This window comes from Oncorhynchus clarkii, chromosome 1, assembly GCF_045791955.1.
Source record: "Oncorhynchus clarkii lewisi isolate Uvic-CL-2024 chromosome 1, UVic_Ocla_1.0, whole genome shotgun sequence".
Classification (NCBI taxonomy): domain Eukaryota; kingdom Metazoa; phylum Chordata; class Actinopteri; order Salmoniformes; family Salmonidae; genus Oncorhynchus; species Oncorhynchus clarkii.
Window position 1 is genome coordinate 64,447,710 of NC_092147.1, and position 26,849 is coordinate 64,474,558.

A 26,849-nucleotide genomic window follows, 5' to 3' on the forward strand; every position below is an offset into this window, starting at 1 on the left:
TAAAGTGTTTCTTGTCAACATTGAGCTTTGTCAGCCTCCTGGAGGTGAGTGACAGACGGGTGTCCCAGCCTGTGCCTGATAATGCTGAGCGATTCGACAGCTCAGGGAGCGTGCTAGGCTCTGTGGGTTTCTGCTCAGGCATTCACAGCTGGGAGGTGGAGGTGGGGCTTAAGAAGGCCTGGACTCTGGGCGTGGCCAAAGAGGGTGTAGCCCGGAAAGGCAATGTGATGGTCAGCCCAGAGGTCGGGATCTGGGCGATGGGGATGTGGAACGGGGAGCAGTATAGCGCTGGAACTGCCCCCCTGGGTACCCCGTTGGTTCTGAAGAGGAAGCCCAAGAGGATCATGGTCAAGCTGGACTATGAGAAAGGAGAGCTCTCTTTCTATGACTCCAGTGACATGTCACTCATCTATACGTTCGAACACAGGTTCACAGAGAGACTGTTCCCTTACTTCTCTCCCTGTCTCAACTCTGATGGCACTGACTCTGGAGTGCTGAGGATCTGCCCTGAGAAGGTGTCTGTGACTGTGGCACCTATTCACTGAGCATATAACCTGGTGATTCTATTTCTTGATCACATACTGAAGCGTCTGTATTGGTAAAGTCTGTCACAGTGACTCCTGTGTATTGATTTTGTCTGTCTATTGTTTTGTAAATTGAGGTGAACAGCCTCACCTCCAGTGGTGACATTGATGTCTGTGACACCAATGTGTATTTTGGAACTTTGTCTGGAGCAGATCTATTCTTTGCTGTTAATGAATTTACTGAGAACAAGTGTCATGATTGAATTCCATAATTATTGATGTCATGTTCAATAAAAGTACATATTTCATGTATTTCCATTCCATGCCTCACCCATTAAGTGGAGCAAATCAACACCGAAACACTGGACCAGTTCGCCAGCATTCCAGACAGCGTCATCAGTCCCTAGCCCAGCCACCCTACGGTAGGTACACCAGCTCAGAACAAGAACACATCTCTCTATCATGGCTGCCACCTGGACCCTGGAGGACGACATGTCCTGCCCTGTGTGCTGCGATGTTTTCACTGACCCTGTGGTGCTGGGCTGCAGCCACAGCTTCTGCAGGAGCTGCCTGGACAACTACTGGAACACTCTCAGGTCATCAAAAAGTGCCCCGTCTGCCGCAAACATTCCCAAACCAACGCTCCACCCAGTAACCTGGCTCTGAGGAACATCGTGGAGACCTTTGCGAGGGAGAGGAGCCACAATACCACCAAGCAGGATGAGACGAGAGAGGGGGAGAAGGAGAGCCAGGGAAGGAGGGAGTCAGGAGGGAGGAGTGGGTTGGTACCGGATGGGGATGAAAGGTGCAGTCTCCATGGGAAGAGGTTGTTGTTGTTCTGTGTGGAGGACCAGGAGGCTCTGTGTGCGGTGTGTCAGACCTCCAGGAGACACAGGACTCATCAGCTCTGCCCTGTGGATGAGGCTGCTCAGGAACTCAAGTCGTGGGTGAACAGGGAGTACAGGGGAGGGCTCAGAACGCACCCTTGTGGGGCCCCAGTGTTGAGGATCAGCGGGGAGGAGATGTTGTTGCCTACCCTCACCACCTGGGGGCGGCCCGTCAGGAAGTCCAGTACCCAGTTGCACAGGGCGGGGTCGAGACCCAGGGTCTCGAGCTTGATGACGAGCTTGGAGGGTACTATGGTGTTGAATGCGCAGCAGCGCCTCTTCAACCTCAGGAGGCTGAAGAAATTCGGCTTGTCACCAAAAGCACTCACAAACTTCTACAGATGCACAATCGAGAGCATCCTGGCGGGCTGTATCACCGCCTGGTATGGCAACTGCACCGCCCTCAACCGTAAGGCTCTCCAGAGGGTAGTGAGGTCTGCACAACGCATCACCGGGGGCAAACTACCTGCCCTCCAGGACACCTACACCACCCGATGTCACAGGAAGGCCATAAAGATCATCAAGGACATCAACCACCCGAGCCACTGCCTGTTCACCCCGCTATCATCCAGAAGGCGAGGTCAGTACAGGTGCATCAAAGCTGGGACCGAGAGACTGAAAAACAGCTTCTATCTCAAGGCCATCAGACTGTTAAACAGCCACCACTAACACTGAGTGGCTGCTGCCAACACACTGACACTGACTCAACTCCAGCCACTTTAATAATGGGAATTGATGGGAAATGATGTAAATATATCACTAGCCACTTTAAACAATGCTACCTTATATAATGTTACTTACCCTACATTATTCATCTCATATGCATACGTATATACTGTACTCTATATCATCGACTGTATCCTTATGTAATACATGTATCACTAGCCACTTTAAACTATGCCACTTTGTTTACATACTCATCTCATTTGTACATACTGTACTCGATACCATCTACTGTATCTTGCCTATGCTGCTCTGTACCATCACTCATTCATATATCCTTATGTACATATTCTTTATCCCCTTACACTGTGTACAAGACAGTAGTTTTGGAATTGTTAGTTAGATTACTTGTTATTACTGCATTGTCGGAACTAGAAGCACAAGCATTTCGCTACACTCGCATTAACATCTGCTAACCATGTGTATGTGACAAATAAAATTTGATTTGATTTGGATTTGATTTGAAGGTATGGCTAGTATTGTATTGTCATTTCAGGGCCAGAAACTGCATGTCACTTCACTAGGCTGGTCTGGTTGTGTTACAGTAATTAGTCTGTTTACTGTTTTACTGTAGTTCTCCAATTACCGTAAGTACGTATCGTTGACCAGTGGCTCCTGCGGTTATGAGGGTAAACTGCCGGCAGAGGCTCGCTGCACTGTGAGTCTAGGGTGAATTCCGCCTCGTCAAACGAGGGAATGGAGAGACCCGCCTGACGTCCATGGGAGTTGAGGGTCAGCGATTGCTCAGTTGTTTTTTTTTACTAAGCTTGTGAGTCATCATTGAAATGAGAGGAATTGTGCATTCCTAAATCCCTTCGCGCTCACTGATTGAGAGCTCTACCGCATAGTGTGATGCGGGTGGACTGGTTAGGACGTCATGTTAGACTAGAACATCAGGTTAGGGATATATTAACCAGTGGACAGTAAGAACTGTTTGCCATACAGTTCAAACTAAAGTTTGTAGCAAAACTGTGTTTACTTTTTATGTAGGTAAGATACCAATCTGGATTAGTTCTCCAGTGCTTCAATTATAAGGGCACAAGGCGAGACCCAGATGCAGAAGGTAGAGTCTTTGTCGTTCATTTATCATCCAAAAAGGGTAGGCAAGAGAATGGTCGTGGACAGGCAAAAGGTCAAAACAAGAGGTCCAAGAGGTACAGAGTGGCAGACAGGCTCGATGTCAGGGCAGGCAGAAGGGTCAGGCAGGCGGGTACGGAGTCCAGAAAAAACAGGCAAGGGTCAAAACCGGGAAGACTAGAAAAAGAGAATAGAAAACAGGAGCACGGGACAATCACAAGAACAGGTGAAACAGATCAGGGCGTGACATCAATGACAAATTAGGCAATATTTTAGCAGCCATGCAATTTTTTGGTTTAGGTTGTAGGAACTGATCACTCCTCTATTTTGTGTGTGGGAGTGAGATAGGAACTTAGATGGGATCATCCTGGAGCCACCACATGCTACACAAGGCCGTTGAAGGTAATGGTAAGCAAATGGGGTCTGAGTGTTACCGAGGACGTGTCACAATGCCAATGCTTAGCGAATGGAGATTTTCCCTCAGTGTCGCTAAGTTGAAATTAGTCAGAGAACAGTTGGAGAAAGTGGGAAAAGGCAAGAAGAATAATACACGCTGGGATAAAGTGGGAAGTTGAAGCTGAGACAAAGACAAAGACAGAGAGAGAGAGGGGGAAAGTGCAGAGAAGTTCGCAGAGGTAAGGATGAAAGCTGAAGTAAAATAAGGCAAAGCAAGTAGGAACAGACGAAAAGATGAACCGAATCAACATCATCCATCCACCACCTCAACAACAGCTACCACCTCCACAACAAGAACCCCCAGCAGCAGGAGTAGGGGCTGTGGGGGCCGACGGTGGAGAATCTGAGGAAGACGAAGAAGAAAAAAGAAACGACGCTGGTCACCACACACACAGAGTACCGGAGTAAAATACCGACACCTCAGAGCCACCCCCGCCGAGACGCTATAAGCCTCCCCAGCGACTGGTCACAAAAATGTGACTTTGACTTTATCCAGACTTACCTCCCCCTCCTGTTTCCACACCACCTTCTGCCGCACTGCTTCCCCTGATGACAATACCAAATCCAGTGGCTGGCCGTGATGTGAACGCTGCTTCAACCATCCTGGTCCAGTGGAATCGGGAAATGGGGGAGATGATGGACATTGTGAAGAAGCTTCCACTCTCTCTCATAACAGGGCACAGTGGTGGATCCGGTTTACCACCACGATCAACTGCCCAGCTAATGCTTTATGAGAGGGGGAACTCAGGAGACAGAGGAAGGGGGGCTGGAAGAGCAAGAGGAGGAAGGGGCCGCAGAAGAGGTGGACGAGGAAGAGGGGAACCATGGAGGTGTTATAACTGTCAGCAGCCAGGCCACATTTCAAGAAATTTCCCCCAGAACAGGGGTGATATGGGTGGCTATGATAAAGGTGAGGACAGTGATACATACTATCCACCACCACCACATGTAACAGCATCTAACCCGCAGGGTAGAGGGGGAGGCTGGAGATAGGCTGTGGAGGAGGTAGAAGGAAAAGACAGCCAACAATGCCACTTTGGTGAGTACCCAGTTTTATCTTCTAACAGCGCAGGCTCACCTAATATGGGTGTGTGTGTGTGTGTGTGTGTGTGTGTGTGTGTGTGTGTGTGTGTGTGTGTGTGTGTGTGTGTGTGTGTGTGTGTGTGTGTGTGTGCGTGTGTGTGTGTGTGGGCGGTGTGAAAATGTCTTTCCTGGTCGATTCAGGGGCAACCCTCTGTATTTTAACTAAATGCAACAATTTAAAAGATCCATTATCAAGAGATGTGTCTACTCGCACTCCTCCCCTCCTGCGTTCCAGGTTTACTAACCACCGGTCCTGACATTCATCATTGCGCGCACCTGCACTTCATCATTGGGCACACCTGGACTCCATCACTTCACTGATTACCTCCCCTATACCTGTCACCCCCTTGGTTCTATTCCTTAGGCCGTATTTAGTATGTGTTCCATGTCTGTACGCTGCTCGTGTGGCTTGTTTTGTTCCATGTTCCGGTTATTATTAAACTCACCACCTGCACTTGCTTCCCGACTCCCAGCGTCCACGGTACAAGATGTAATAAAGACCCTTCCAGTGGTAGAGAACCTTACCAAACCCCTTTCAGTCCAACTTGGTGATAACATGTTTAATCATTGTTTTGTTTATTCTCCTAATTGCTCTGTAAATTGATTGGGAAGAGACCTATTGTGGGAATGAACATTTGTTGCAGTGAGAAGGGCCTGGTAGTAACCGCTCCAAGAATCGGTATCTGTACCGGGCTGGATGTACCAGACCATGACTGGTATTTTTCATGGTATTTCTCTGACCCCTTTGACCTACTGAATGGATTTGCTCGACCGGGCCAAACTAACCCGACCACTCTTCACTGCCAAATGTAGTAATGGTCGAAGGGACCATTTGTTTTTAACACTGTGACATTGTGTGACCGAGCAGGAAGAGTTGACAACAGGTTATGTGTATGAAGAAACTTCGGGTGTGGTAGCTGATGTGAACCATTTTTCCTCGGTGCCCCAATCAGTTCCCCATGCAGTATCTCTATCTCCAAGGTGGAGGATACCAAATGGGAACAATTTGGTACATGCGTGAGGTTGGCAACAGACTGGGAGCATTCTCCTCTCAGTGAAGCCCCTGTTCCAGTTTCCCTTGCACCTAACCAGCCCACGCCTGACAGCGCACTGTTGACTCAGGTTCGGGACTGTTTATGGGCAAGGGATACATATGACAGGGAAGATGAGAGGAGCAACGCCTGTGAAGGCACATATCGGCCCCACAAAGCACTGAACCCCTTGCATAAGGAGGAGGAGGAGGCAGGCACGGGCAAAATCCTGACCTCTCTGCTGAGCAGGGGGGCTGTTGTCACATGTACGCCATCACCCGGCAACACGCCAGTTTGACCTGTTAGAAAAGCATCTGGTGAATGGAGAATGGTACAAGATCTTAGAGTTGTTAATGATGCAGTTTATGGCAGGGCCCCAGTTTTGCCAAACCCCTTTCACTATCCTTTCTTCTGGCCCGCCAGGTTCAAATTGGTTTACAGTTGTTGATTCGGCTGCACTGCTACAATTCCTAGCTGCCACAATGCCTCGAAAAACCAATTACAATGTGTTCAACAGACTGTTAAATATTTGGGACACGTTATCACACCAGGGGGCAGAAGGGTGAAAGCTTTTTTTTTAAAGTTCCGAATCCAAACACCAAAGAACATATGTTGCCAATGCTAGGAATGGCAGGTTATTGTAGGTTATTGTAGAGTTTGGTTAACCTCTACGGGATCGGTGAGTGCACTAAACTGCAGACGACAAACTCCTGGCTGTCAAGACGATTGACAGCCAGGAATTAATGATGTTATTCTTGAATCCTTCTCTTGGTGTGTGAGATTCACTGGTTCTGGGGACTGTGTGGTAGAATTGGGAGTGTCTGATAGCCACCTCTGTAACAACGAGGTGAATGACGATTGCCAAACATTTCAACAGGGATTTTGCAACAGCAGCTGGGAAATGTTCAGTAAGAGCACCTCAAGGACATTATTGGATTTGTAATCATACTGCTTACCCCTATTTTACTGGGGGACCATACTGCTTACCCCTATTTAACTGGGGGACCATACTGCTTACCCCTATTTAACTGGGGGACCATACTGCTTACCCCTATTTAACTGGAGGACCATACTGCTTACCCCTATTTAACTGGGGGACCATACTGCTTACCCCTATTTACCTGGGGGACCATACTGCTTACCCCTATTTAACTGGAGGACCATACTGCTTACCCCTATTTAACTGGAGGACCATACTGCTTACCCCTATTTAACTGAGGGACCATACTGCTTACCCCTATTTAACTGGAGGACCATACTGTTTACCCCTATTTAACTGGGGGACCATACTGCTTACCCCTATTTACCTGGGGGACCATACTGCTTACCCCTATTTAACTGGAGGACCATACTGCTTACCCCTATTTAACTGGGGGACCATACTGCTTACCCCTATTTAACTGGAGGACCATACTGCTTACCCCTATTTAACTGGGGGACCATATTGCTTACCCCTATTTAACTGGGGGACCATACTGCTTACGCCTATTTAACTGGGGGACCATACTGCTTACCCCTATTTAACTGGGGGACCATATTGCTTACCCCTATTTAACTGGGGGACCATACTGCTTACGCCTATTTAACTGGAGGACCATACTGCTTACCCCTATTTAACTGGGGGACCATACTGCTTACCCCTATTTAACTGGAGGACCATACTGCTTACCCCTATTTAACTGGGGGACCATACTGCTTACCCCTATTTAACTGGGGGACCATACTGCTTAGCCCTATTTACCTGGGGGACCATACTGCTTACCCCTATTTAACTGGGGGACCATACTGCTTAGCCCTATTTACCTGGGGGACCATACTGCTTACCCCTATTTAACTGGGGGACCATACTGCTTACGCCTATTTAACTGGGGGACCATACTGCTTAGCCCTATTTACCTGGGGGACCATACTGCTTACCCCTATTTAACTGGGGGACCATACTGCTTACGCCTATTTAACTGGGGGACCATACTGCTTAGCCCTATTTACTTGGGGGACCAAAACATGGTTTATGTGCTCAGCTGAGCTACACTTTAATGCTGAAGACAGTAATGTTTGGCCTGTAGCATACTTAGAAATGCGCTTGTTGCAGACAGAGGTTTGCTCTCACAAGGTTGTCTCAGTGGGAGTGGAATATTGGCTGAACATCCAGACTCTGTGGTGGCCAGGTGTTCTCTCCTAAGCAAACACACTCTGAGAGCAATTACTTGCTGAGAAAGGATGCACTTTGCTGTCTTTGTTTGACCTAATCCTTAGCAGAAACGGGCAAGTTAGAACTGAACATGATGTGTGAAAGGTTGAAGGTATTAAACTCAGTTTCACAACGGAGGAGATTTACATAGAATAATTGCTACATTTACATTTTTAAAAAAAAGTATTGTTAAGCAATTAACTACAGGGAGGATTGTAATGGGAATTTTTAATTGTATGTGTCCCCATAACTGAGGATGTGACTAACCTTGTGAAACTGTCCTATTATAATCCCGTTCTTGGGAGTATCATCCTGTGCAGCAAACCAGCTGCACCTGTGTTCTGTCCAAGAACAGAAACCATGAAGACATGTCCAAATCCCTATTTTATAATATCCACCACAAGAGGTGGAGGTGGCGGGTGGGACCTGGGGTCCTGGGGGTCCTGAGAGAGAAAGGGGTCCTGAGTGTGAACCCTGCCCACGGGTTCTGGGCCCTGTCCCTGAGGGACGGCGGCTAGTACAGCGCCTGCACCATGCCCTGGACCCGTCTCACTCTGAAGAGGAGGCCCAGGAGGGTCAGAGCGTGTCTGGACTATGATGCGGGAGAGGTGACTTTCTATGACCCCACTGATATGTCACTCATCTATACATTCAGGGACAAGTTTAAAGAGCCATTGTTGCCCTACCTCTGTCCCTGTGTGAGTGACAGCGGCCGCAATGCTGAGCCACTAAAGATATGCCCTGCCAAAGTGTCATTGGTTCATGATGTTGGTGATAAAGTTTTGTAGATTACAATATGTATTTTTTAGAGGAGACATTGCTAAAGCATCCATGTCTCACTATCTATTATTAACACAATGGATGTATATTTTATATATGGATGTATATTTTTTGGGGTATATGATAACGGAATATAACATCCTATATAACATCTGTGAAAGGCCGTACCTATTCACTGACGAAATCCTAGGCGGGACAGCACGAAATGAGACGCAGAGACGTGACTTCAACAAAAAGAAGGAAACTGTATTGGGAGTTCCTCTTTCAACTCTTCCCCCCTCTGCCCCTTCAGTCAGGTCCTTAAGAGAGCACAAACAATCAGTCAATTGGCCTCCGGTGAGCTCATCAGTAGTGGCTGTACTGTGGCCCACCTCCAGGAGAGAGCGCAGTCGGACCACTTGATCCGGCTGTTCCCTCACACATCATTTGTCATATTTTCTTGCTGTGTTTCTCAATGGCAACAGAAACTAAACAGAAGAGGTGATCATTTACTCAACATTAGTGTTCACATTCTGTATGACTGGTTCTAAATGCTTCTGAATTATCATGCTCATAAATGTGCATAAATACATTTAAATACTTGTGTGATTATGAATAACATTTGTTCGTGTGTTATGAATGGTGTATTGTTTATTCATGAACATTATTAATAAAGTGTTTCCTGTCAACAGTGAGCTTTGTCAGCCAACAGAGGTGAAGTGTTATTGGAGTGCTCCAAGACTCCCACTGATAATGCGACAGTCATGGGATGACATAAGACACCATTTCCTTATATGGAAGACATTTTCGACACCATTCTTTAACCCTGAAATCCACCCTTGTCAACACTGAGTGTATGCCGTGCCTGTCATTGTGTGGGTGTGTGTGTTCCTGTCTGAGCACGCGACAAAGTATAAAAGCAGAGGGGCTCTCTGCCCCTCCAACACTTTGAACCTCAGACTTATCCGCTGCTAAGAGAAGTCTTCGACTGAGACCAACAATGAGAGCCTACCTGGTCCTGCTTCTGCTGCTCCCTCTCTGCACAGGTACGTCACACTTACTTACTTCACTTGGTGCGTTGAGTTCCTTGCCGAACATAGGTACTCAACAAACAGCTTCCAACCCCTTTCTTTCTCACAGACAAACTGCTTCCAACCCCTTTCTATCTCACAGACAAACTGCTTCCAACCCCTTTCTATCTCACAGACAAACTGCTTCCAACCGCTTTCTATCTCACAGACAAACTGCTTCCAACCCCTTTCTATCTCACAGACAAACTGCTTCCAACCCCTTTCTATCTCACAGACAAACTGCTTCCAACCCCTTTCTATCTCACAGACAAACTGCTTCCAACCCCTTTCTATCTCACAGACAAACTGCTTCCAACCCCTTTCTATCTCACAGACAAACTGCTTCTAACCCCTTTCTATCTCACAGACAAACTGCTTCCAACCCCTTTCTATCTCACAGACAAACTGCTTCCAACCGCTTTCTATCTCACAGACAAACTGCTTCCAACCCCTTTCTATCTCACAGACAAACTGCTTCCAACCCCTTTCTATCTCACAGACAAACTGCTTCCAACCCCTTTCTATCTCACAGACAAACTGCTTCCAACCCCTTCTATCTCACAGACAAACTGCTTCCAACCCCTTCTATCTCACAGTCGCTCTATCTTAATGCCTTGCTCTGTGAGGATGCAGATAAAGGTGGTCTTGGGCCTTTCTCTCTTGCGTTTAACTTGTGGGCTAAAGGTAAGTGTCTGTCTGTTGATCCACGCGATGCACGTTTCTTCTTAGAGTGTTGCCTAAAAAGCACCACTTCCTCCTCTTCATTTGTGCTTCAATAGGTTCTTGTTTTTGATCTCCCACTGTCAAATGTTGCTGATGGCCTCTGTCCAATGGATTCTAAGTAAGCTTTAGAGGCTGTGGTTGGTGAATGTTTGAGCGGTTCGGGACCGGTTCCGACGCCAATTGTTGCGCTCTGTGAACGGCGCAGCATCCATTGCTGTGCACTTCGTGAAATCTTTGGTTGTCCCACTTCACATGCCGCTCTCAGCTGAGGCATTTGAACGGCGTTTGAATGGGCAGGCATTTGAACGGCGTCTCTGCGTCGCACAGAGTTCGTTGGGCAGAACTCTCTCTGCCGTCAGTTATATGAAATGGTCCCAATTTTGTACTGTCACCAAGTATGATCATGTTTATTTTACAGTCATAAGAAAGGTGCAGTCTTATAGTAAGTCATTATAATTAATACTATATTTAGAAAGCATTTCAATCCCTATTCACACACTTTTATTGAAAATTTAAAAATACATGATTTTTCATTATTTCATATTTGTATAGTGTACTTGAGATTGTGTCCTCAAAAGTGACTACACCTCAGCAATTTATAACAAATGTTTTTTTTACCAGAAAGGTGATATTTTTATCTTTCTGACAGTATAAGTAATGCTAAGACCAATGTTCTCTTTTCCAGATGAGCACTGTTTAGTACATCAAAATACAATACAGACAAACTACACATCCATATACACATTAAAATACACTTTATTATTCACAGCAATAGATAAAAAGCGAAACACAATCATAAAAAACGGACAAATTCTTCAGTAAAAATCTTTGCATGGTAGGTGTTCTTGAAGGCTTGAAAGCTTTCTCAAAGTTCCAATTTATGGATTGTTATATGATAATCCTGAGGTTGGCAATTTGGTCTCTGAACGATCTACCACTTCTCCAGTGTTGGGGAGTAATCTGTTACATGTAAGGGTACCTGTAATCCCTTACATTACCAGCAAAAATATTGTAATTAGATTACAGATACTTTTGAAAAACTAGATAATTACTTTTACATTCACAATGGATGTTTGCGGAAAAAAATCGGACATTTTCTCATGGACATTCAAATCAGCATTGAAAAAAGGCGCAAATTTAAATTTGTTCCACCAGAGCGACTCAGAGACCACAAATCAGAGACCACTACGATGACACACCAAATGTGCTTGATGGATCCAAGCTATGTCTTCCAATAGTGCGACTGCTGTCAATATCCAAAGATGATCCAACTTGAATAAACGCTTGGAGGTAAAGGATGACAGCAGTGGTGTAGTCTACGGGCGATACGGATATCACTTATTATTGATATCTATTTAGCGCATTGATGTGAATCACACTGCTGCTCTCTCATTTAACTATTTGCGCCTTACGGATTGTGGTTGTGGATGGCTGTTCACAAATTGAAATGTGTATTTGAACCCAACAATAGTTGAATTCAAAACGTTTAAGCTGCCTATAAATCATTGTTTTTGAAACCAGTGGACAGCCAGTGAAAAATGCGCTCTTCAACAGCTGCGTAGTGCGGATCCCATCCTATGGGGAAAAAGTAGGTATTTTATTGCTCATTCTAATTCAGGCTGGTAAAAAATAACATCCTTAGACGTAATGGACACATGCTCAAAAGACAATCTGTAGTTGCTACATCCATTTTTGGATTTATAAATTATATATATATATATATATATATATATATATATATATATATATATATCCATTGATTCTTGAATATAATTTAATGTCTTATGAGACATTGGCTTAGTTCATCTGTCACGCTCCATGAGAACTCAAAATATAAGCCTGTTTAATTCCAATGTTTGTAAACATTGTGAATGTAAACAAACACTGTATAGCCTCATAACATGGTTTAAATAATAATTGTGATATCATGGATGGTCAGTCCTTGCATCTATAGCTCTGTCTGTTAATCCGAGAGTGGTTACATTTCTCCAGGCCCATCACTCTTTACCAAAACAGAGGCGGGGAAACCATTTTGTTTTATCTGTGGATTTGCCCTTTAAACAGCTGCATATTGTCAAGATATCAAAGTGTCACCAACAAAAAGGTAAACAATAGGCCTTTAGCAAATGTAGCTTATGACATTCACTTTTCAAACGTAAATAGCACTTTTCAGTAGTGCTCAAAGTATGCCATTCCATGAGCGCAGCATTTATTTTTCAACTGGAATCAATGAGCCCAATCAGTCCTCCATGACAACAAAATCATAAACAGAGTAGGCTGGCTAATAAGCCCTTAGTTTTGAGGTTATGCTCAGGTAAAACAATTTGGCTAATCTATACATCCATATTTCCAAGTCCTATTCTTTAAGATCAAGGGGTATAACATTTAGTGGAATGACTGGAATTCTGATAGACTTTGGCTTTTAATGTGAATATATAATGTAATCATATTATTATATGTAGTAGAAAGTTATGGATTAGAAGACGCCTAAATTACCAACCAATAAAGTAAAATGTAACATCTATATATGGCCAGCTATGTAAACTTTAACATTGATTTATTCTGCAATAGATGTCGTTCAATTGGTAACATACATTGTCTTTCTTCTAATGCCTCTTAAGGGGAAAGTAATCTAAAAGTAACTTAATGTAATCAGATTACGTTACTGAGTCTGGGCAATCTAAAAGTGACGTTACTGATTACAATTTTGGACAGGTAACTAACGGCTAACATTTAGAAAGTAACCTATCCAACTCTGCACTTCTCAAACCGGCCTAATATTCTGTTTTTCATCCACCGCAATCCTATAGTATAGAAAGATGTGATTGAACACTTCCTGGTGTTGTCCAACATTATCCTGAGGTAGCTTTTACACTCCCCTAGGTCTCCTTTCTTCTGTAAAGACACACAGACACACACACACAGCAGCTCGCATGCACACTCACATTACTGAATTCCTGCTCTGCATCATTCATAACCGTGCTGGCAAGGGATTGACGTACTTCCTCAGACCAGATCATCATGCCATTACGTTTGTTGTCTCCAGTGATCTGTGAACCAGCCCAAAACATACCTTGGTCATTGATGATGTAACCCTGACCCTCTTCCCTCTTCCTTCCCTTGCTATAGCCGACTACAACATTGAATGTTACGGCGAGGACTTCCTGATGCTGAGGAACCAGCTCCTACAGTGCTCAAGCAGAACACAGCAGGCCTGCTACACCAGGAGTGAGTATCACCAGCAATAGTCCTTCACTTGTCTCCTGCTACACAAGCGCTGTGTTCATCTCTCTCTCATCAGCTCATTGGAGAGGAGAAAATGGGCCCTCCCCTCGGACTACCTTCACCAATAACCTTTCGAAAGGGAGGCGAGCAATTCGGAAACGAGGACGGAGGAAGCAAGGATTTGACAGCTAGTCACGTTTTCAGACAGCCCAGGACTGAGCAATATGACTTGTTCTTGGCAAGGCTGGTTCTTTGGATCAATTGGCTGATCGATGACATTAACTATCAGATATGCCCATGATTACGTTGGATTGCATAATACAACAAACAGTTAACACAACGTTTGGACCTTCAACAGGGCAACATCCAATTATGGACATCTGACCATAACAAATTCAGTGACACAATAATGAATTATTCAATTGGGATACAAAAACATAAAGTGATCAAATCCGTAGCCTAACAATAAGTCTTAGTGAATAAAACGGTTTGTGAGAGTGAAATCCTTGGTCCTAGTAAATCTTCTGATAGAGTCCTACAACATCTCCTAATGTTTTGTGTCTCCTCTACAGAGACTGGGGAGAAGGGCTGTGCTCGGCTGGAGTTCTGCTCTCGACCAGGCTGGACGTGCTGCTATAAGGACCGCTGCAATGCCTAGAACTGATTCCCAGGGGACACTAACTCCACGGCCCAGGAAAGGCAGAGGATGAAGAGCTGTGATATCAGCCGACAGTGACTTGCTGTTTAGCACTTGGTGAATGGAATGCGTTTGTATAAATAACGTGACAAAAATAACTTTAATTTGATGTAAAGTCACATGAAATAAAGTCCTACGAAATTGTAACCACCCATCTCCAGTCTGAAATGCTGCTACAGTATACATTTCATCAGTGTTTTGTTAAGCATAGAGAACTATTCAAGCGGGACTTACAGGGTCACTTTACTCAAGTTGTTCTTTCAAATGTGGGATGCTGAATCATGCTGCTCATAGGGACACTCTTGCATTTTTCCCTTTGCGGTGCAGATGGACAGAATTTTCTCTGTGTGTGTGTGTGTGGTGCCTGGCAGTCTGTGGGTCTTTTTGTTATCTGTGTGGCAGTCAGTCGGCAAGATCTGCTGAATCAGAATGACACCACTCCTCGGTTTCCCTACAGTCTAACACCACAGAGAGCTCTGTTTCCCTACAGTCTGATACCACAGAGAGCTCTGTTTACCTACAGTCTAATACCACAGAGAGCTCTGTTTACCTACAGTCTAATACCACAGAGAGCTCTGTTTACCTACAGTCTAATACCACAGAGGGCTCTGTCCACTGTTTACTCACAATGTCTAATACCACAGAGAGCTCTGTCCACTGTTTACTCACAATGTCTAATACCACAGAGGGCTCTGTCCACTGTTTACTCACAATGTCTAATACCACAGAGACCTCTGTCCACTGTTTACTCACAATGTCTAATACCACAGAGAGCTCTGTCCACTGTTTACCCACAGTCTAATAGCACAGAGACCCTGTTTACCCACAGTCTAATAGCACAGAGACCTCTGTTTACCCACAGTCTAATACCACAGAGACCTCTGTTTACCCACAGTCTAATACCACAGCCAGAGAACTGTCCACTTAACGGACACAACTAGAGACTGAAAGGTCCAGAATTGACTAGGGAAGACCGTCCACTATACAGACATACACATGGACGCATGCCCACATACACACACAGCAGGTCAGGTATCAGAGGATTCTGATTGACACAAAACAATCTCGTCACAGTTTGGTTTTCAGGATCAGTGAGTTGTCGTCAGAGCTTGACAAAGTCCACATTTAATCCTTCCTCAAACATCTATGTCCCTGAGCCTGTTTCAGGGACATAGAGATGTTTGAGGAAGGATTAAAGGTGGACTTTGTCATGCTCCGACAACAACTCAATGTTCCTGAAAACACAACAGTGACTCAATGTAAACTGAAATTATGTATTAAAGCGAACCCTTTCATACCCCAAAACATTCAGACCAAGATCAACACATAGATCAGTGGAAATACTCAAACATAAAAGCTTCTCTCTGTTTTAAAATGTTTATTTGCATTTATTAATTTTTTTTAAAATCTTCAGTATTTTTCTAGAGACAGATCGTGTGAAACATGTTTTTGTTGTTGTTGTCATTCATACAGTATCTCATCACCATCAAATCATTTCAACATTTCATCAGTATCCCCGTCATCGTGCATGGTCATAACCATGTTTATTTTGAATATCACAAAAGGTTGTACATGTCTGTGCCCCCCCTCCCCATACTCCTTTATGCCCTCCCCCATTCCAACCACGGTGTCACAGCTGTTTTGTTCAAGGAGTGTTGGTGAGACAACCCTAGCGTACCCATCTCCCGACCTCCCCCATCCCCGCCCCAGGACACTTAGACGTTCATTCACAAGGCTGAGGTTTCAGACCAGTCAAGGAGCTTTGTGTTTTCAACTCACTTCTCCCCTTCACTTTTTCCTTTGTGTGTTTTGGATACTAGCCATCTAACTAATAAAACATGATTCTATACAAGCCCTTCAGAAAAACTTCCCCTAAAAAATATGGTTGAATAGAAATAATGGCCCTCTACCTCTCAAAAAATCCTTAGATCCTTGTCAGGGCCCAGTACACGGGATGCCCTGGTGTCCAAATCCTCCACACCGTACTAATCCGCCCTATCTTAAAAAAAACATTTAGCCTCCCTTTAACCAACACAGGAAAAACCTACCAAACCCCCACCCCCGAACCTCCTCTCAACGTGGCCATTCGTCAAAGCAACACTCAGTACATAACGGCTGTAGGCCTCCGATTGGCATGAAAACGCTGTAAAAACCAAAGTGACAGAAAGCCGGTCCACTGTCCCCCACCATAACAACCTGTCATGGTAAGAAGAGCACATTTTGCGGAGAGACATTATTTCACACTGTATTGTACGTGGATGAGCTGGAGGAGTGTGCCCCCTAGTGGTAAAAGAAAGCAATGAAAAAATGGTTCAGAGGGTCTATCTATATCTCAAGATGAAGAGACCAGATATATACACACAGGCATACCATTATATACATAAAGTAGCCACAGCTGAAAGTACAAAATTATTGAGTATGGGAGGGGAAGATCTAGCAGGACCACATGCCGCCCCCCCCCCACACCCGGGAAAACTGCTATCTAGCGTTCCAGAAAGACTCCAGATATCGTAAGGTACGAGTTAGTTTATAGATTGATGCCTGCCATTGTACGGGGTTCAAAAAGTGTGTTCACGTTCCGTCCACTCAGCATTCTGGGAAGGAAATCCCATGTTCACTACAACTACAGGACAAACTACAGAGAAAGTCTACCTATAGTGAAGCATTCCCAAGAAGGGAAAAAACCCAGTTGATTTGCAAGAACAAAACAAATCTGAAAACGCTCCTAATATAAAAAGAGAAAGAGGTTCTTTGTGGGCCAGCTGGAAGGCTACATTTTTTAGGCCAACGCTAGAATAACATCCGTATAACATCGACACAACCATGCCCTCGTGCAGTCTTTCACTACGATTGATAATGTCTCTACCGCTCCACTACAACCCTGTCAATGCCACATTACCGACCTTAGGACACTATCACCGACAGGACAGGCACTTTACCTCCACAGTCCCGTGTTCACTACAGCTACACCTTTCTACACCACATACCTTTTTACACAGTCCTCTCTCGTCCTTCTGATAATGACAAACCTGGAAAATGACTATACTTACTATCAAAGTCTTTACTGTGCATTGCCACATATGCCTTAGTCATGAGTATCCCTTCTATCGTCCTTCAACCTTCCTTGCTATAGAAAACCTCCACTTTCTCTCCCTAGTCACGGATGGACAATTAAAAGGCAATCTCTCAATTCTCTATCCTCTACTTCCAGCTGGTAAACAGAAGAGAGTCTCGCTCTCTCTCTAAATGTACCAACACATTCCCACTGAAGCGAGACAGAGGGGGCTGTGTAGAAGACAGAGGGGGCTGTGTAGAAGACAGAGGGGGCTGTGTAGGAGACAGAGGGGGCTGTGTAGAAGACAGAGGGGGCTGTGTAGGAGACAGAGGGGGCTGTGTAGGAGACAGAGGGGGCTGTGTAGGAGACAGAGGGGGCTGTGTAGGAGACAGAGGGGGCTGTGTAGGAGACAGAGGGGGCTGTGTAGGAGACAGAGGGGGCTGTGTAGGAGACAGAGGGGTCTCTCTGCCTCCCTCTGCTGGCTGTGTATTCCTGTGAGAGTGATCTAGTCCTGATTTCTGCAGAAAGGGGGGGGCTGTGTAGAAGACAGAGGGGGCTGTGTAGAAGACAGAGGGCTGTGTAGAAGACAGAGAGGTCTCTCTGCCTCCCTCTGCTGGCTGTGTATTCCTGTGAGAGTGATCTAGTCCTGATTTCTGCAGAAAGGGGGGGCTGTGTAGAAGACAGAGGGGGCTGTGTAGAAGACAGAGGGCTGTGTAGAAGACAGAGAGGTCTCTCTGCCTCCCTCTGCTGGCTGTGTATTCCTGTGAGAGTGATCCAGTCCTGAGTTCGGCAGACAGGGGGGGCTGTGTAGAAGACAGAGGGGGCTGTGTAGAAGACAGAGAGGTCTCTCTGCCTCCCTCTGCTGGCTGTGTATTCCTGTGAGAGTGATCCAGTCCTGATTTCTGCAGAAAGGGGGGGCTGTGTAGAAGACAGAGGGGGCTGTGTAGAAGACAGAGGGCTGTGTAGAAGACAGATAGGTCTCTCTGCCTCCCTCTGCTGGCTGTGTATTCCTGTGAGAGTGATCTAGTCCTGATTTCTGCAGAAAGGGGGGGCTGTGTAGAAGACAGAGGGGGCTGTGTAGAAGACAGAGGGCTGTGTAGAAGACAGAGAGGTCTCTCTGCCTCCCTCTGCTGGCTGTGTATTCCTGTGAGAGTGATCCAGTCCTGATTTCTGCAGAAAGGGGGGGCTGTGTAGAAGACAGAGGGGGCTGTGTAGAAGACAGAGGGGGCTGTGTAGAAGACAGAGGGAGCTGTGTAGAAGACAGAGGGAGCTCTCTGCCTCCCTCTGCTGGCTGTGTATTCCTGTGAGAGTGATCTAGTCCTGATTTCTGCAGAAAGGGGAGGCTGTGTAGAAGACAGAGGGGGCTGTGTAGAAGACAGAGGGGGCTGTGTAGAAGACAGAGGGGGCTGTGTAGAAGACAGAGGGGGCTGTGTAGAAGACAGAGGGGGCTGTGTAGAAGACAGAAGGCTGTGTAGACGACAGAGGGAGCTCTCTGCCTCCCTCTGCTGGCTGTGTATTCCTGTGAGAGTGATCCAGTCCTGATTTCTGCAGAAAGGGGGGGATGAGCCAGAAGGACACAATGTATAAAACGGCGGCTCGCAGACACTTAAGACTCTTTTTTTATTTTTGTTTATATTCTTTTTTTTTCTTCTTAAAAACATCTCAGTCCATTCCAGCAGAGAAGGAACAGTCCCCAGAATAAGATCTTAAAAGGTATACATCCAAAAGGGAAATAGAAATAAACAAGAGAAAATGGTAGCATGTTATTGTAGGGCGAGCAGGTGAGAGTCTGCTGGGTACTGGTCGCTGGTGGTTCAGTGCAGTCATTGTGTCCATGGCCACAGGATATCCTATGGCTCATTATTAACCTTTCTGGCCATTACAACGAGGCTGGATGGATGAGTTCCCTGCAGGGACTCTGGTAGAGAGAACAGCTTATTGCCATGGAAAGGCAGTCTGCATGCATGTCAGCCCACACACACACACACACACACGCAAGTCTTGCGCAGCTAACCTTGTGGGGACATACAATTAAGTCCCATTCAAAATCCAATTTTCCTTAACCTGTACCCTTACCTTAACCCTAAACCTAACCCTAGCTGCTAACCCTAAACCTAATTCTAACCCTGACACTAATTCTAACCTTAACCCCCCCCACACACACACACCTGTTTGAAAGCCCGGAGTGATGGAGTATGTTTTCATCAGCTGTATGTGATGGTGTGTTACTGGTTGTGTGTGGTCGCAAATTATGCTATGGTGTGTTATTGCAGGTTGTTGCATTATCGAGTAAGGATTAGATGAGTATATACGTTTCTATGGCAACACAGCTTAGACACGTGATCAATATTGAATAAGGGCTGGACTGAGGAGTGAGCACTAGCAGACACATACTTAACCGTATGAACCAGAACAACCACAACATTCTCTCCTCACGCTCTCACAACGTCAGGTGATCATCTTTAAAAAAACATCCGCCACTCTTCATCAAATAACGCAGACATCAAAAAGAAACAAAAAGAAGAGCACGAAGACAAAACTAAAACTGAAAACAAAAAGAGACCTGAACAGAGATGGAATCCGCCCGAGAGACGCAGCGACATCGAGGCACCTCCAGGGGGGGGTGCTGAGCAGGAGAGAGGAGCGCTGGGCTGCATCACAACTGAGGCTCTTCACGAGGGTGGGGTGAAAGGGCGGCCCTCGTCGCTAGGCGTGGCCGTGTCGTCGCTGGGTTCCAGGCTGTCCTTGAGGCTCAGCGTGCTGTCAGAGGGGGGCGGGGTTAGCTCGGCGGGGGGAGGGGTTTCCGGGGAGCTCTCCTGCCGTCCGTTGGTCGTGGGGGAGGTTGGCGTGGGGGGAGGTGTGACAAGAGCCACTCCCCCGCAGTGCGCCGCTGTGGGGTCAGAGGTCAGGTCGAGGACGGTGGGCGGGGTAGGGGTTGTGGTTGGCGGCGCAGCCGGCTCGGTGGGGGTGGGCGTCAGAGGCACCGCTGGGATGGCAGCACGGAGGATGGAGTTATGTAGGAGCCCCTCCCCTAGAGAGAGGGAGGAGTCACTGGGGACCAATGAGGGGGTCTTCTCCACCAGACGCCACTGCATGACACTGGTATCCTTCCCGCCCGTGGACACCAGGTGACTGTCGTTGTGCATGAAGGTCACATTGGTCACGTGACTGCTGTGGGCGCTGTATTTGTGGCTAGGTGCCTGCGGAGGAAGGAGACATTATATTAGGATTTGAAGCCAATATTACAGTAGGCTATACTACATACAGTATGTTTACCACAGGAGGTTGGTGGCACTTTAATTGGGGAGGAGGGGCTTGTCATAATGGCCGGAGTGGAATGGAATAAATGACATCCAACACACGGTTTCCATGATTTGATGCCATTCGCTCTGTTCCAGCCATTATTATGAGCCGTCCTCCCCTCAGCAGCCTCCACAGATGTATATCGGGACAGTACTGTTGAGCAGTACAGGGACTAGAGTGCTTAGGGGCCAGACTTACCTTGGGTCTGGCGCAGGGGTACTGGAAGAGGTGCACTTTGCAGAAGTCATCAGCCAGTGCGATCACCTTCCTGTTGTGGGACCTGATCAGAGCGTTGATGTCTGTACCATCGGAACCCTCAGGCCACACTCCTGGAAGACACACACACACACACACACTGGTTGTTTTGCCCCTCTATCATAGCAGTGGAACCTGCCCTGAACTTTAGCCTCTGTTACTAGCCAGCTATCAACCGGTACTCTACCCTGCCCCTTAGAGACTGTTGCCATATGTACATAGTCATTGAACGCGGGTCACTTTGATAGGGTTTACACACTGTTCTACCCACTTTATATGTAGATACTGTATTCTAGTCAAGTGTTATCCTATATAACTACTGCTGTTCTATTCATGTACTGTCCCCACTGTCTATACACACACCATCATATAAATTTATACTTCAGGACTTTGACATGGCTCATTCTGATATCAGTATATTTCTTATTTCCTTTCTTACATTTTGGGGGGATTAGCGTGTATTGTTTTGTATTGTTAGGTATAACTTTTATTATCACACTGTCGGAAGAAAATAAACACTTCACAACACTCGCGATATCGTCTGCAGAATAAGTGTCCACAACCAATTTGATTTGACTTAGTGTCCTATCCACATGTTCGAGTACGTGAAGCCGTGTCAAAAAGCATACCACCAGGGGGCAGACCCAACACCATAGGGGCCTTCATCCACACTAACGTGCACAGTACACACTCCCTATCTTACCTTCTCTCTCTCTCTCTCACAGGGAGATACAGGCACATAGAAATTAAGCGTGATCACTTCACACACATATATGCAATCTCTACTCTCCTGGGTCTGATCAGTTCCAGCCTAAGCGAGGGACAATCTACTGGCTGAGAACTGAGGAATCTGAAAGTCGAGAGAGAGAGAGAGAGAGAGAACTATTTTTCCAGCCCCCTTAAAGAACTAAAATATGTGGAGTCGGGGGCTCTATTTTTTCCTGGGCCTGTCCCCCCCCCCCCCCCCCCCCCCCCGAGACAGTGAGAGAAGAAAGGGACGGGGAGCGATAGAAAGAGATGGACGGAGGGAGAACAAAGAAAGAGGGAGGGAGACCAATAGAGATGGAGACGGAGAAAGATGTGAGGAAACACTGCAGATACCACGACACGCCGTACTGCAGCGGGACAAAACCAGTAGGGAAACAGAGCAGGGTCAATTCGGGTAGCAGAGTTCAAATGGGAAGGACATGCGTTGGCTGTTTAGGCGCCGTTACAAACTTGCGTAATACGGATTAAAAAAATGTTTTTAAAACAAATTGAGAAAGAGAGCAGAGGAAGACAGGATGAATGAGGGAGAAGGAAGAAAAAGGAAACAGGGAAAGGCAGAAAGTCAAGAGTGCGCGGGAACGAGTCCCAAACCGCACTTTCTGTTCAGTAGCAGGTCTCACACCCACAGATGCTTTATACACCCACAGCAGTGAGCATAAAAACACACACTCTACACAGATCCGGCATAGCACAGCCACGAACAGAGACAAAGCATTCCCGCCATACCCCTATTGCCCAAGTCGATACTGACCGAAGACATGGTAGCCCAGCACGCAGGTATAGGTGGTCCAGTCGATGTCCTTACACTCGGAACGGTTACGGATGTACTTGCAGCCGTTTGGAATGTCCCCTGCAAAGAGGATAGAACCGGGGCCTAGGTTAAGGGGAATACTTCACCACAGCAGTAGTTTGTTAAAGAAAAAGCTTGTGAAAAAAATACAATTTGTCTGATTGCTAAACATCCCTACGTGGATCAGTAATTTAGCCCCATTCTCCATCAATGAAGCTGCTGCTGCGGCCTTACTAATGGCATGAGACTCATTCGAAGGTGTGTTTACGCACAGTAGAGGATCTCGTAGTCTCCGGAGTTGGACATGATGAACTTGTTGTCGGGGGACCAGTCAAGATGTGTGATGTAGCTGGAATGTCCCTGTTAAAACCACACAGAGTCAGAAGGCTGGGTAGGTGATTTAGGAGGAGAGGTGAAACAGGTCACGGTTACATTCATGGAGCTAGAGACAGGCACAGCATGTACAGCGAAGGGCTAGCTTCGTTTGGCTAATCGTTTCAGAGGAGATTGCTGCCTTTATTAAAACTAGCCCACGCAGCGGTTAAGTGCACTATCCTGGGAGCGAGCTCCAGTCTTCCACCACAGCCCATTGGAGGAGACACTGTGTGTGTCTGTCCTCCCCCCACACTCAGAGTCAGGGAGGGAATCTCTGTTTGCCTATCTTGGCACTTTGTTTGATTTCCTTCAGGTCTGCAGGCTTCCATCCAACACACAGACCCATGCACACATGCAATCATATCTCACACACACACACACACACACGTCTCTGACATCCTGCCAAGTTAAGGCTAGTCACTCCACAGCTGCTGAGCTCACTTTCTCACACAAACGCATACAAATCTGAATCCCATACTGAATGAAACACACACACAGAAAATTATGTATTTCTGTCTTCATGCATCTCCCTAATTATACACACAATCCTAGTCACTTCCTTATCTGAACAAGAGGACTCGTATACATATTTGCATGTGTCCCTAGAAATCCATACAACTAACTGCCTCGTTATATACTTATACTGTATATCAGCGCGTCTCTCTGCTTTGCTGTGAAGCTGTGGTTACAGACAGGGGCCCAGTCCTCTGCCAACGCCAATAAAACCTCAAACCAACCTTCCCACAATGTCTTTATTCCCTCTGGAGCCCTGAGCCTTTGAACCGTACCAATTGAGAATCTGGCTTTTAATACTCTCTCATGCAACCCCAAGCTTGTTTTTCAAAAATCTAAAATCTAACTGCTGTGCTTCTGATCTCTGCTCTGTTATTAAACTACCCAACCCGCATGCTCTGCTGTGGCTGCCAGGCTATGTACGGTAAGTTGCCTGGGGGTTAACATTGGTAACGTTTCGTTCCACAATAGGGTACCAAGACCATAGTGGTCAAGCACCAGAAGCAATGACCGTGACCACAACCTGAGCACCGTGGTCCTGGCCATTGGCATCCAACCCACAGATGACCAGAACTCCACAGGCATGGGGGGGGGGGGAGACAGAGACAGAGACAGAGACAGAGAGAGAGAGAGAGAGAGAGAGAGAGAGAGAGAGAGAGAGAAAAAGCAACTACATGAATGAGAGGGAAAGAGAGAGGGAGAGAGACAACAGTGAAAGAGAAACAAAGAAATCGCAGACCGAGCAGCAGCCAAGCGGAGGCCAGAGGAGGTGTAAAACAACAGTGTGTTTAACAGTAGAGTGATTCACACTGGCCCTGTGGGTCTCCAGATCGCTGTAGAGATGGCCTGCTGGGGTCACAGCACAGCGTACTGATCACTCTCTGTGCACCGCTACCTCCACCCTGCTGGGGTCACAGCACAGCGTACTGATCACTCTCTGTACACCGCTACCTCCACCCTGCTGGGGTTACAGCACAGCGTACTGATCACTCTCTGTACACCGCTACCTAAACCCTGCTGGGGTCACAGCACAGCGTACTGATCACTCTCTGTACACCGCTACCTCTACCCTGCTAGGGTCACAGCACAGCGTACTGATCACTCTCTGTACACCGCTACCTCTACCCTGCTGGGGTCACAGCACAGCGTACTGATCACTCTCTGTACATCGCTACCTCTACCCTGCTGGGGTCACAGCACAGCGTACTGATCACTCTCTGTACACCGCTACCTCTACCCTGCTGGGGTCACAGCCCAGCGTACTGATCACTCTCTGTACACCGCTACCTCTACCCTGCTGGGGTCACAGCCTAGCGTACTGATCACTCTCTGTACACCGCTACCTCTACCCTGCTGGGGTCACAGCACAGCGTACTGATCACTCTCTGTACACCGCTACCTCTACCCTGCTGGGGTCACAGCACAGCGTACTGATCACTCTCTGTACACTGCGACCTCTACCCTGCTGGGGTCACAGCACAGCGTACTGATCACTCTCTGGGTCGCGTCTTTCTCTCGGTGTCGGTCTCACTCTTTCTCGGAGCAACCCGACGGTGCCAAGGCAATGCAAAATGTATTAACAATTCATACTCTCTCTCCCTCTCGGTTTCTCTCCTGTTGCTTTTCCTGTGATTAATACACACTGAAAGCACTGATCATATCCATCTCTCCAGCTGCAGGGAGACAAGCACCCCCCCCCCCCCCCCCCCCCACACACACACATATCATTCAACACACCACAGCAGTCTGCATAACTCACTTTGATGAAATGCCTTTACCATGGCTATATTTCTAAGCTAAAGGCCTCTTCCATGCTGGGTGCTGAACTGCTCCCTTCACTGTCATCACAGATTCACCGAGGAGGTCAAATATACAGTCAGTAGACAAAGACAGAGTCTCTTTGAGGAAAATTATCTTCCCACATGCATATTGGCACACACACACACAAATGGTGCTGTACTCACAATGCACTTCCCACATCTGGTGTACTTGCGGCCTTTCTCCGACACGGTGTGGAGGTAAATGAAGTTGTCATGTGATCCCACTGCCAGCAGGGTGCCATCTGAGGAGGGAGTGAGAACAGGATTGTGGGTAAATGATCCACCGCGTTCTATTATCCTCCGCAGGCGTGTGTTGAATGAACAGCGCTTCATTCAACACGTGACTGTGTGCAAGACCAGCTCCACCCACCTACGGAGAAGCGCATGACTGACAGCTGCTCGTTGCCGTCTGTGTGAATGGCCACCAGGTCTCTGGTCTCTGCATCCAGAGCGTACCACCTGGGACACGCGGGGGGGGGGGGGGGGGGGAGAGAACAACACAAGAGGATTCGTAAGAATGGACTTTCCCCCGTACAGGAGGAGAGATGAGACAGATAAGACACTAATGTCCTTCAGAGTTAGAGATGGGGTCCAGCTGAACTTACTTTCCTGAGTGAGTACCGATGGCCACAACAGCACCACTGGGGTGAAAGTCCGCACAGTGGCCATGCTCCTGAGAGAAAGAAAGAGCAAGGGAGAGAGAGAGAGTGAGAGAGAGAGATACATTTCAAACATACATTTATTTTGTGTAAGGCCTGATTCCAAACTTGAGATGTGTTTGCATCTCAACGAAAAACTTGGATCAACATTTCAATTTTTGTCTGTGTAGTGGATGAGCGTGGATTCTTAATCTGCTGTATAGAATAGTTCCCGAAAGGGATATACTGGTTCTTACATCCAGGAGCCTGGTCCATTCCAGGGAGTGGTCCACAGAGTTCCACAGGCACACCTGCCTGTCCTGGGCACAGGTTAGGAACAGATCCTTGAAGGGGTGCGACGCCAGCCCCCATAGCTCGTCTGTGTGTCCCTGAGGCGAAAGGTCAGAGGTTAGAAAATAATGCTGATGGGGTTATGCTTCCGTTTTGACCAAAGTGACTGAAGTACTTAACACGACCTACTGAGCAGTAAACACATATTCTGTATATTGCCCATTTAAAGTGAGACTCAAAACCCAGAACTCCAGCGTTTACAATGTACGCGCCCTGCTCGAAACACACCACCACAAATCTCCAATGACCTCCTTCACACGGGGCTAGAGGACAGAAGAGGGTGGGAGCAGTTGGGCTCCCTCAAAAGACGGGAGAAATACCTCCGCCCGGCTCTTAATACAGCGTTCAAATCACTGGGAAAAAATGAAGCCAGTTATACAACACGGGCTCTCTGGAAAATAGCAGCGTCTCACCCGCTCTGCTCTCTCTCACAGGGAGGAAACGATTGGGAAAGCAGCTAGTGAGGGGGCCGACACTGGCATTCTTACAACAGGGCTGGTTTAGCAGGGCCCTGCAGTCCTGAGATGCCTTTAGC

The 26,849-nt window shown here is 46.8% G+C and overlaps 2 protein-coding genes and 1 pseudogene across 4 annotated transcripts in view; 2 read left to right on the forward strand and 1 right to left on the reverse strand.

The window, feature by feature from the left end:
- Positions 1–565: 565 nt before the first annotated feature.
- LOC139407663 (E3 ubiquitin-protein ligase TRIM35-like) lies at positions 566–8,490 on the forward strand (annotated as a pseudogene).
- A 1,088-nt stretch (positions 8,491–9,578) lies between these two features.
- On the forward strand, positions 9,579–14,593 carry LOC139410516 (uncharacterized). Its single transcript, XM_071155804.1, has 3 exons — positions 9,579–9,777; positions 13,654–13,752; positions 14,322–14,593. Exons 1-3 carry the CDS (start codon positions 9,732–9,734, stop codon positions 14,405–14,407), a joined length of 231 nt encoding a protein of 76 aa, XP_071011905.1. The 5' UTR covers positions 9,579–9,731; the 3' UTR covers positions 14,408–14,593.
- Positions 14,594–19,102: 4,509 nt separating this feature from the next.
- The window catches only part of LOC139410533 (echinoderm microtubule-associated protein-like 4), a 104,950-nt gene continuing 97,203 nt past the window's right edge, over positions 19,103–26,849 (reverse strand). For 2 of the 3 annotated variants that reach the window (XM_071155811.1, XM_071155820.1), the window contains 8 exons: positions 26,221–26,352; positions 25,931–25,998; positions 25,696–25,784; positions 25,470–25,567; positions 22,890–22,977; positions 22,579–22,677; positions 21,003–21,133; positions 19,117–20,701 (listed from right to left, as the gene is read on the reverse strand). In XM_071155811.1, coding sequence (XP_071011912.1) covers positions 20,174–20,701; positions 21,003–21,133; positions 22,579–22,677; positions 22,890–22,977; positions 25,470–25,567; positions 25,696–25,784; positions 25,931–25,998; positions 26,221–26,352 — 1,233 coding nt within the window. In that variant the 3' untranslated portion in view covers positions 19,117–20,173. Of the gene's footprint in view, positions 20,702–21,002; positions 21,134–22,578; positions 22,678–22,889; positions 22,978–25,469; positions 25,568–25,695; positions 25,785–25,930; positions 25,999–26,220; positions 26,353–26,849 lie in introns of all 3 variants that reach the window. The other variant, XM_071155805.1, reaches the window with a different exon arrangement.